The 11,626-nt window shown below is 42.9% G+C and overlaps 1 protein-coding gene across 2 annotated transcripts; it reads right to left on the reverse strand.

Moving 5' to 3' along the window:
• Window positions 1–138: 138 nt before the first annotated feature.
• Window positions 139–8,430, reverse strand: RAB40B (RAB40B, member RAS oncogene family; the record flags this gene model as incomplete). 2 transcript variants are annotated; one of them, XM_080356438.1, is made up of 6 exons in its annotated part: window positions 8,007–8,430; window positions 4,160–4,220; window positions 3,496–3,556; window positions 2,577–2,654; window positions 1,786–1,951; window positions 139–410 (listed from the first exon to the last, which is right to left on the reverse strand). In XM_080356438.1, exons 1-6 carry the CDS (start codon window positions 8,146–8,148, stop codon window positions 139–141), a joined length of 780 nt encoding a protein of 259 aa, XP_080212564.1. In that variant the 5' UTR covers window positions 8,149–8,430. The 2 variants fall into 2 exon arrangements, with proteins under 2 accessions (XP_080212564.1, XP_080212563.1); XM_080356437.1 differs by having other exon boundaries at window positions 1,786–2,008.
• Window positions 8,431–11,626: the final 3,196 nt, after the last annotated feature.

Consider the following 11,626-nt stretch of genomic DNA (forward strand, 5'->3'; position numbering starts at 1 on the left):
AAAATAAGACTTTTAAATCTTATTTTTGTCTATGTAGTGTGATAAATACATAGTGTGCTCAACCATTAAACATGGAGTCCTTGTGTTCAGTGCTTCACATGAGGGGATTCCATCCAGGTTCTTTTTCCCACAGAGAGCTTAAGAAATTTTACAGCTGTTTCGTGCACAGTTTTTTGGGGGGCTCTGTGGTGGACGGAGGATTTTAGCTTTTTTTAAGCTATTCCTTTTATTGATGTTGCTGGATGTGAGGGAGTAGGAGCGTCCATGCATCATCCTGGCATTAAGGCCATTTGCCATGGAGAAAGATTTGAGATGGCTTCTTAAGGCAACAGGGAGAAGGAGCTTGTCAACGAGATGCACGGGGGTACAGGAAACTATGGCACGGCAACAAAGGTCTTGCAGGCTCAGAACTTAAAAACAGACATAAAACTCGTGTTATAATAGCATGCTGTTGTCAGCCCCATGGCAGCAGCACGCCCAGTGCTCTGCACAATCCCCGTACTGCCAGGATGAATTCTCATTTCTCCTCCCACACCCTTTCCCACATATACATTATCCTAAATATCCGCTGCTTCAGTTTCCTATTTATGTCTTAATACTTAGATGACCAAGCATGTAAGCTCTAGGAAAGATATATTATTCAATATATTCATATATTATTCAATATATTCATCAATGATTTGGACGAAGGAATAGAGTGCACTATCAGCAAGTTTGCTGATGACACCAAGCTGGGAGGAGTGGCTGACACGCCAGAGGCTGTGCTGCCATCCAGAGACCTGGGCAGGCTGGAGAGCTGGGCAGGGAAACATTTAATGAAATATAACAAGGGCAAGTGTAGAGTCTTGTATCTGGGTAGGAACAAGCCCAGGTTCCAGTGTAAGTTGGGGAATGACCTATTAGAGAGCAGAGTAGGGGAAAGGGACCTAGGGGTCCTGGTGGACAGCAGGATGACCATGAGCCAGCACTGGGCCCTTGTGGCCAGGAAGCCAATGGTACCTGGGGTGGGTTAGAAGGGGAGTGGTCAGTAGGTCAGAGAGGTTCTCCTGCCCCTCTGCTCTGCCCTGGGGAGACCACATCTGGAATATTGTGTCCAGTTGTGGCCCCTCAGTTCCAGCAGGACAGGGAACTGCTGGAGAGAGTCCAGTGCAGGGCAACAAAGATGCTGAAGGGAGTGGAGCATCTCCCGTGTGAGGAAAGGCTGAAGGAGCTGGGGCTCTGGAGCTGGACAAGAGGAGACTGAGGGGTGACCTCATTCATGGTTATCAATATGTAAAGGGTGTGTGTCAGGAGGATGGAGCCAGGCTCTTCTCGGTGACAACGAGTGATAGGACAAGGGGTAATGGGTTCAAACTGGAACACAAAAGGGTCCACTTAAATCTGAGAAGAAACTTCTTCTCAGTGAGGGTGACAGAGCCTGGCCCAGGCTGCCCAGGGAGGTTGTGGAGTCTCCTTCTCTGCAGACGTTCCAACCCGCCTGGACACCTTCCTGTGTAACCTCATCTGGGTGTTCCTGCTCCATGGGGGGATTGCACTGGATGAGCTTTCCAGGTCCCTTCCAATCCCTGACATTCTGTGATTCTGTGGTATGTTATTGCCTACAAAAGCAGGAACAGGCTATGCCTGCAGATATAAGTTTTCTGTTTAAAATGCAAATTGTACAGGATTCCTCATTTTTCTTTTTTGATGTTTTTGCATCAAAGTTTCTGAAAACTATTTTATATTAATGAACTGTAAGCCTTAACTAGGACTAAATTTACAACATTTTCAGTGTACACTGCTTACCCTTGTTGGGCCTCCAGAGCCTGTCCATTCCATGTCTCATCAATACTATTCTTGCTAGCTCAGTAAAGGACTCTGTAATATTGAAATTACAAAGAGGACTGACTTCAAAAAAAGTCATGCCCAGCCTCTCAGCGTAGGCTTGTGCTTGTTCAGTAGACACTTGGCGCTTGAAGGCCAAGTGAAGGCGATTTCCAACCAGGATTTTTGGTACACCAGGAGCATGCTGAGCAAAGAGAAGCAACAAAAAGTTAATAGAGGGTGTTTCAAAAAGATGGACCCAATTTGAAATCACTCATATCTGAAACTGGGTGCATCTTTTTGAAACATGCTGTAGTTTGGCTTCCATTTCTCCCTTCCCTCAATTAAAACACAAAAAAACCATTTTCAGGATTTAAAGACTAAGTGGCAGGTTGGAGCAGATGATCTCTAGAGGTCCCTTCCAGCTTAAATAGATATTCTGTGATTCTCTGATCTAAAAACATCCCTTCCACAGAGAAGACAGGCTTACACAGATGATTTTGGCAAATCTGTAGCAGGAGTGGGACTACAATATGAAATCTTTGCCCTCCATATGCTTTCCATCAACACCTTTAAAGAAATCAGACACTTTAGTTGATATGTTTCCAACTTTCTTGAATTATAACATAGAAAGAAAACTATAAACTTGGCAGCTTGGATAACTTTGTAGTAAGCACTGCCTGCAAATGCCAGTAAAAACAGTAGAAAATATCATAAGCAGTTGGTCTTAGTCATCTGTTACAGACTAGTGACACTCTGGTACTGTGTCTTACCTCATCTATTTCTTTTATCCACCGATCGATTCCATCAAATGACCAACGATTTGTAATATCATATACTAGTATTACTCCCTGTATTAAAAAAAACCAAAACAGTAAGTTTAACTGAGGCATAACACAGAGAACACCAATTCTCCAATTCTGCAATGATCTTGTAAGATGCTGAGCAGCTTCTCAGTGGAGCAGAACCTCAGCATCCCATGAAAACAAGTCCCATCTCTCCATGTAGATTAGAGATCAGCTGAGGGGCAGAAGCCCTGACTTAGTTTGGGGGTCTAAGGTATTGGTAAATAGTCCTTTTTATAGTGGACAAGTTTGATCATACACACATCACAAGTTATAGCAAATAAATATTTTTGGTTACATTCAGAAGCCTGAAGATTCAATGCTCTGTGCAATTCTGAAACATAACAGATGCAACTCTTCACAATCAATACATCATGAATTATAGCAATACTTTAAAGTCTGAAGCTATAATGACATTTTTTTTTAAAGTCATTTCCTCACATCTCATTACCTTTTAGACTATGTTTGTATTTTTCACATTACTCTTGACAGTTTTATGGTATCAATTTCTCTTACTTGGCACATGGTTTTAAGAAGCAGTATTAGCGTATCTTTTACATGATCAAAGTAAGAGAACATGCTTAAGTTACTGAGGTAACCAACAAGAAGTCAGAAGGATATATATCACCGTCTTTTACCCTGATTCAACTTCAACCTCATGGATTTCCCCTCCCTAAAAGAAAATCCTGCACCTTATCATTTCCCATGTTTCACGTTATTTCAGACTCTTGCCAAGTCTGCATGCAGTGTACAAGTGAGCTGCAGAAGCCATCACAATGGTGTATAACTCTGCTTTCATTCATCCAGCAACCATTACTCACCATTGAGAAAGCTGTACTTCGCTTACCTGGGCTCCTCTTGAGTAAGACCGAAATATGGTGCAGAATCTCCCTTGCCCTGATGCATCCCTAAACAAAATAAATTATATATATTTTTAAAAGAAGTAGGTAGCCTCCTATGTTAAGAGTTCAGCTGGATTAACTCATCTGTACTGATCAATATCATCTCTTCTTCCACAAGTCCTGCAGTAGCAGTTGTTAATACATAGGAGCTCTTCTCGCTCTCAGGGGTTTTTCCCCGCTGGCGTCCTGGCATTACAATTTTTCAAAATACTGTGGTTATATAGTTGACCATTACTACCAAACTGAGCAAAGGGATGTTGCTATACAATCAGTGTATTATTTCTAAGGTACTTGCATGATTCTCATTACCAGTATATTTTATAATCTTTGAAGGTACTTTGAATCTATCTTGAAGGCACTTGTAATCTTCTGGGCCTTTCTTCTGCACCTCTCACCTATAGAAACCATAGGATCCCCCATTTTACATGAAATAGATGCAAAACAGAGGTAAAGAGAAAGCAGGACTTACTCAAAGGGCTCGCTGCCTTGCTCACTCTTCCTCAGTTGACTAAGTATTTCTGAAGCGTAAGGGAGAACTCTTGCCCTGAAGAGTTGTGTTTTTGTGTCATTGAAATATAAATTATGAGGAAAGATGGAGCACACGCTTACCAGAGCTGTAGCTTGACCCGCCGGCCATCCAGAAGAATCGTTGTTGTCTTATAATCTATACCTGTGGGGAAAAGTCGTGCAAATCTTAGAGCAGCTTGCAAGTGCACAATATACACAGACAGTCACAGGTTTCAAAGAAGCTGACCTTAAAAAAAGGTATTTGTTATTAGTACTCTGTGAAGTGCATATGGATACGAACAACTTGTTCATATAAAGACCTTTCATATTAAAGGTTATGAACTTGTTTAAAACTCCATTCGTTGTGCTTCTACCTTCTAAAGTATGTGTTCAAGTTAAATCACAATCTACTAATTCAGAAGTGGTTGGAAAAGTCAAGGTTGTGCTTTACACAAACTTCACTTAGCAATATTTACCGAAGCAAACACACAGGAAGATTAGAAGAACAGAGCCCTGACTGAGATCACGCACTGTGTACAGGCATTGTGAAAACTATTAGAAAATAAATATATATATCCAGATATCCATGTTAAAAACGTTGCACTACGAGACTCTCCGTATACTAACTCAGTCTTTCCATTGAATGCATCAGCTACGTGAGCCTCTTTTCTTCAATCTAGTCTTGAGAGAGTATTAAAAAGGCTGCCAGACCTGCTTGGTCTCTTCTGGGTTTTCCAGCTGGCAGTTTCATATTTCACGCACTTAAATATCCCATTTTAAGGCACTGCATAAAGTCAGTGTGCAAACGAAGTATAAGGGCACAGGAGATACATTAACACATCGTTGTCTGGAAAATTTTGAAGGGATGAATTATTTTGATTTGAAACCTACAGACTAAAATACCCCCACCCAATTTTTTCTTTCTTTTCATTAAACATTAGTTCTGTATTTGGTCTTTTTAAGCCTTCAGGTAAAACAGCCAATACCCCAGTGAAGTTCTCAATCTAAGGACAGCCAGAATTTCTGAGAAGACAAACAACTGTGATATGAACCTAAGATATGAAAGGTTTGCGAGGTGAGGAAGGATGAGAGTCAGTTTGTCAGTTTAAACCTGATGTTCCCGCAAGAAAAGGAGTAGGAGTACACCGCTTCCAACAATCACTCCTTTCAGTCCCTGTGTCAAGCAATCACACTGCAAGCATATTTTAGTACAAAAGCAAAAATAGAATCCAGCTGAATAAAAATCTATTAGTGCAAAACATCAAAATATTTGTCTACCTAGTGACAGCACATCTAAGGTATTATGTTCTAGTCTAGAAGCAGTTATTTCCTTTGAATTTAGTCCGATGAAAACTAACAATGCTTAAAAGCAAAGTTTCTGCAGTTTTCTTGAAGCCCATTTTTGTGCAGTTTTTACCAGGTTAGAGACCAAGTGTGTCCAATCTGTAACAGTCTGTTCTATGCAGTTGGACTAGATAATGGTTGTGGGTCCCTTCCAAGTGAAATAGTCTATTCTGTCTATTATAATTTCAGCTTTGAGCAAGATGTGGGAGAACTATAAAGGCAGGTTACCCAGACAACTCACCTTACTGCCTACCTGCCCATCTCTAGGATAACTGCTTTCTGAATTATCTCTCTGAATCATGTTCAACAATGCAACTTCTACAGCAGCCCTTACTTTGTTATGTTAATAAAGCTTCTTTGCTTTTTTTCTAATCCAGAGCCCTTTGGTCATTAAGAAAAATTTAAAGACCAAAAGATTGTACTCCTTAATAACTGAACTACACCAAATACTTTCAAACTGCAGCTTCTGGACCAGCCAGAACTTGCAGGTACTCAACTGATCCCACGATGCTGGCTTTCCTCCCCATCTCCAGATTTCATATCATTTTTGTGTACTGACAAAAAATAGTAAGACATATGACTGCCATATTTTCCTTGGAATGAGAAAGAAGACAGATTTATTTTCGAATAGTTAAGAAAGTGCCTGTGAAAAATTAATTTGTGGTTTATGCAATTAAAGTTTGTCCTCACAGGGTTGAGATGAGACAGTTCCATAGCTGCACATAAAACTTTCAGGAATCTGATGGCTAAAAAAAACCAAACACCCCCAAAACAAAACCCCACATACTGTTCTAGTCAACTACAGGTTTCATTTCATCTTCTTAACTGTCTTTGAAGCTGCTAAGACAACAACAAAGCAAAAGCCCCTTGATCTTTGCTGATGGGCCCATCCTCACTCAGCCCGTCTTCTCAGGGCTGAGAACTTTCAGTCTCTGCGAAACAATGACCTTTGCCCAGCAGAGTTTGTGAGGTCCTGAATAACCATGCTTGCCTAACCCTGTATAGTTCAGATTGATAAATATCCTGGTGAAGAGACTACAGTCCATGAAATAGCGCATAAAACTTACAACCCTGTATGTTGCTTTTGAAGTTACTGGTGACGAAGAATTTCCAAGCTGCATGTTAAATACTTGCAAAATAATTCACAAAGAATATTTGCATTTATTGGCTGTCAAGAAATCTATTAACAGAGTTACAGTGTTAGCCACAAAAGTGAAACATTTTTAAGAGCAAAACCACAAGAATCACAAATTTTTACATGCAAAAGTCTGAAGTAAGACTGACGAGCTAGGGAGCTGGTCAAACATTCTCTCCTAGTTACATCAAGATATACCGGAGACTAAAGCACTCCTTCAGCATAAAGATCCATAAACTAGATCGTGTGTACAGAATGGAGTCAGACTAGGCACACTCTGCCCAAGCCGCCTGTCACTTTTCTCCAGGTACCTGAAGAGTAAACACACCACAACATCCCAAGGAGTAACTTAGCAAAGCTATTAAGCAAATATCTTAAAATGTACATTGATGCCTTCAGGGTACAGTCTGACTCATCACCAATAGTACAAAGAACTGGAGGGAGGGAGAAGAGTTCTCTGCTGTGAATCAGTACTATGAACTCAACATAACAGATTCTAAGTCAATTTAAAGTCTTCCAGTGAATTAACTAGCCACAGACTTATACTGGCAGTAAACTAAAGCAATGTGCAATTTGACCAGATAATTTGCTTTTTAATATATCACATGATAGATATGCATGAGGGGAAAAAATAAACAAAACTAGAGTATGTCCTAGGCAAACAAGATTGGAGGAGTGAAAAGAAGAGAATGGGAGGGAAAGAAAACAGAAATCCCCTTTTGTCCGAGTCATTAGCTTAGTTTTAAATTAGTCTGCAATATTCACAACTCCCTATTCTGCAGACAGAATATATCTGGCATAGAAGAGGCTCTTCAGTCTTGCCCTTTAAAAAGCTTAAGTGAAAGAACACACTACAAACATGAACCTTGATCTTAAAGGGCTACTCTTCCAATACTAAGAACATGATAGTGGAAAAAAGGGAGAAAATGAAATTAATCTCCTTTTCTGCTCTTTCAGTGAAAGCAGTTTCACAGCAAATACCTTCACTGTTTAACATGGATTCTTTACTAGAAAACCATTTTAATTAGTATTTCCCTTTACTCACTGATGACAACAGAAAAATAACTGCTTAGGAAGATAAATCCTATCACCTTGATCAAGACATCGTGTATACTAAGACATTTCACTCAAAGTTGAACTCCAAAAAGGAATTTCACTCATGAGATCACCCGCATGGGATTTTAAACGCTGACAATTCCGCCTCCTTTCTGAAAACTACACACAGCAAAACATCGTTCGACGTCTTTGCCTGCACCCTTTTTCACCTTTGGTACTACCTGGGAGCTCCGAAACGAACCAGGAACCTGCAGAAGTGGTCGTTTTCATCTGCTGGTCCAGCTGTGCTCATTTCCCAGCCCAAAAAGTTGGCAGCACCAGCCAGTGGATCCCTGGAGGGCCCCAGGGCGCTTGTGCACAGGGTGGTGGGAGCAGCGGGCAGAGCCCCCGGGCCCGGCGTGGGGTTCAGCTTACCCGTGTGAGATCCATAGGGCGACTCGGAGGCCCCGTCCTGCAGGCTGGCCAGGATCTCCCCCTTGCCCACGTCGCTGTCGCCCACCAGCAGGAACTTGAGCAGGAAATCGTAGGCTCTCACAGGGCTCCCCACGTGGCTCATCCTCCTCGTCGTTGCCCCCCGACGGATCAGCTCCCGCGGCCCATCCCGGGGCCCGGCGGGGCCAGGTCACGGTGGCGGGCAGCGGTGCGGGCGGGCAGCGGCATGTCCGGCGCTGGCGGGGGAGCGGCGGGAGGCGGCGGCGCGGTCCCGTCACGGCAGCGGGGGCAGCGCTCGCCGCGCCATCCCCGGCCGCGGGGGAGCGGGGAGGCTCTAGGGGCGCGTCTCCCGCAGCGACGGCAGAGAGCGGTGTCAGCGGCGGGGGACAGCAGCAGCGCGCCTCATGTCAAGGCAAAACGGAGACGACTGTGTCTTCCGACAGAGGGCCCGACCCTCGCCCCCGAGGCGCTGTGCTGCCGCGAAGGAGTAGCGGGTGAGTTGTGAGGGTGACAGCGGCGGCTGCAGAGGCTCCGTCCCGCTCCTCTACCCGCGTCCCCGCCGCCTCACGCCGCCGCTCAGCCTGCCCGCCGCTCTGACAGAACGCCGAGCCCCGCCCCTCAGCCCCGCTATTGGGTGGTTCGTTTCCGCCCCCGCCCTCCTCTGCATTGATTGGCTAGCCGAAATGGCAGTCCCACCCCATTTCCTCTCCTATGAGGGCGCTGTAACCCCCTCGCGTTCGCCTATTGGTGCACCAAAAAAAAAAAAAGCATTAGCCCCGCCCTCCTCGGCTTCCATTGGGGGGAAGGCAAACCTTGACCGCCCCTTGCCTCATGTTCCCTCCGAGACACAGCGGCCCAGTTGCTAGGGCGCTCCAAGGCAGCCATTGGCTCTTTGCCCCGTCAATCGCACTTAGTCACACCTCCCCGCTGGAAAGGAGCTACTTGCCTTGAGCGAGTAGCAAGGTCAGAGGTTCGAGCCCCAAGTGCTGCGGTTTCTCTCCCGGGTGTGCAATAAGGCCAGGGTGCATTCCGCACACCTTAGTCTGGTTTTTAGGATATTAATCGCCAGAAGAGATGTTCTTCTTTCATCATACCCACAGCTGTGTTGGCTGGTTTTGCCCTCTCACTATCCACATCCAAATGTATTGTGTATTTGTACAGAATGGGGGTGATACTGGGCTGACATGTCAGGAAGCCTCAGATTTCCTTCTGGTCCCATAATCCAGCCTGACCATTTGAGCATGTAAAACCAAATGCCCACCCTTACAAATACTGCAAAACATATACTAAAATGCAGTATATATGGTACTGAGCAAAAGGAGTCACCTTGAGGGTAAATGCTCAGTCTTCCATGTGCCACTAAAATAAATTCAGCAGGTTTCTAAAACCAGGTGTGTCAGCGCATCACCTCTAGCCCCACGGGCTGGACTAGTGAGGAAAACTGCAAGTGACTGAACAAAGATTTACAAGCAAATCTCATTTCTCAACTCTTGCCCTGATGCGTATGTTTACTGCCTAACCCCTACATCAGGCCCTTTGTCACCTTCTTGTCCTTTGCCTGTGGCATATCTGCCAGCAAATATAATTTAAAAAATATTATTTAATAAAATCTTGTTGACCCTGAGTAATTCCCAAATATGAAAATTTCGTAGTGTCAAACTGGTATAAAAATACATTTGTATGAAGACAGCCTGAAACAAACATCAAAAATAGTGCTTTATACACAAAGCATAAAAACTACAACTTCACAAAATGTCTTTATGTCTTTGTTTTACTAGACCCCACCCCATACACACTCTTTGTCCAAAGCTCATCTAATTCAGAGGAATCATACACATTGGATTTACTCTAAATTATCTGCAGCCAAGCATAAGTCCTAAATTGAAAGATATTATGTCTGTACCTCGTATTTCTACTTAAAGAAAAACAAATAAGTCTCTGGCTAATAAAAGTCTGTTTGTATGGGTATGACGCAGTGTCAATTTACTGCTCTCAAAAAATACCCCAAACCTCTTAACATGTTTATTTTTACTTCCGGATTGCAAAGGAAGAAATGAACTGATGAATATTGTTGTATCATTCCTTGGTAATTTTAATCTGGTACAAATAGAAGAGTACAAAGTGTCCTGTAGCATTCACCCCTGGACATCAAAGCACCACATTCCCGTGCCAGACAGGCAATCTTCCCTCTGGCATACTCATGCATTCAATAATTTCACCTCTCTATAACGCAGTCATTACTTTACGGAATCAAAGTCCTGTTGGAGGTGGGATAATAAATTTGCAGCAACAAACTACAGTTTCATAGTCTCCAGTACTTTACTATTGACAGTCTACACATAGAAAGGTAGAGACGTGCTCTTCTTCCAGATGCGTTGTCTGTCAGAGCTTCTATTTCAGCGTTCAGTTCGAGATTGGCTAAATGCAGTGTGGTACTCGTGTGCTTTTCCTGTGGGAGCAACAGCTGGAGTACAGCCCTAGGCATGAGGAAACTCCTGCTCTGATCCCAGTTCTAACACAGACTTCCCCTACAAATTTGGCCAGTTTACCCCAATTCTTTCTGCTTCAGGTTTCCAGACCTACCAAAGCCATTTGCTGCATCTATAACAAAGGACAGTCAAGGGATTTTAACAGCAAATGTGCTTTGAGATGCTGTAAAAAAAATGCCGAATTAGAAACTTGCTTTACTGAGATCGTATCTGTTTATTTCTCCCGAAGTTCACTAAGGAAGTGTGGAGAAAAAAACCAAGCATTTTAATGTCAATGAACTTGGCAATTAAAGGTCACTTGCCCTTATTTTTTAATTAAAAAATATGAAGCGTTTTTCAGTTGTTGGAAATGAAGAACTGAGGTTTTTCGAATGTCTGTTTTGATGCCATAAATAGTAGAATTCTGGAATGTTTCCACTTCCCTGAGTATTTCCACTTATCTGACATTTACGTGCAATCATGTTTAGAACATCAATTTGTGCCAAGCCCAGGTTTATTTTGAGGGCAGCTCATGGTTATACTTTATACAGGAACTAGTAAACTAGAATACACCCACAAATCCTTAACCCATCAACTGTCCAAATAATAGAAAAGAAAATGCATTTCCTAACCCGCTTTCAAGCATTAAGATAACCGGGTTAGGGGCAGCTGAAAGGAGAAATAATGACATAGATATTGCTCTTTTACTGTGCCATAAAGAACCAAGCTGAACAAAAGTCAGAACTGCAAATAATAATAATAATTTTCTCTTGATGGGGATAAAAAAAAAAAAGAGACTAACCAGCTATATTTATGGAAAAGCCCCCACTTTTTATACCCTCACAAAGAGCACAATTTCTTATTATTACTAAAATGATCCAAAATCCCAGGCATTCTCCCTGAACTTCTTGTTGATGGGCAACAATTTGTGAACCACAAAACCCACTGGCAATCTGGCATAGTCTGTATCAAAAAGAGAGGAAGATAAAGCCAAACCACTGAACTCTGGAAAAGGATCTCTGAGTCCTGTTTCTGCAACAAGCAAGAACAAGTCCTCTGGCTTTGGTCACACTTTCATTCAGATTCTGCCTCAAATCATGCTCCCCAAATCACTACAGAAACTGTTGAAAGTTG

The sequence above is a fragment of the Nesoenas mayeri genome (assembly GCF_963082525.1).
Source record: "Nesoenas mayeri genome assembly, chromosome: 19".
NCBI classification, from domain to species: domain Eukaryota; kingdom Metazoa; phylum Chordata; class Aves; order Columbiformes; family Columbidae; genus Nesoenas; species Nesoenas mayeri.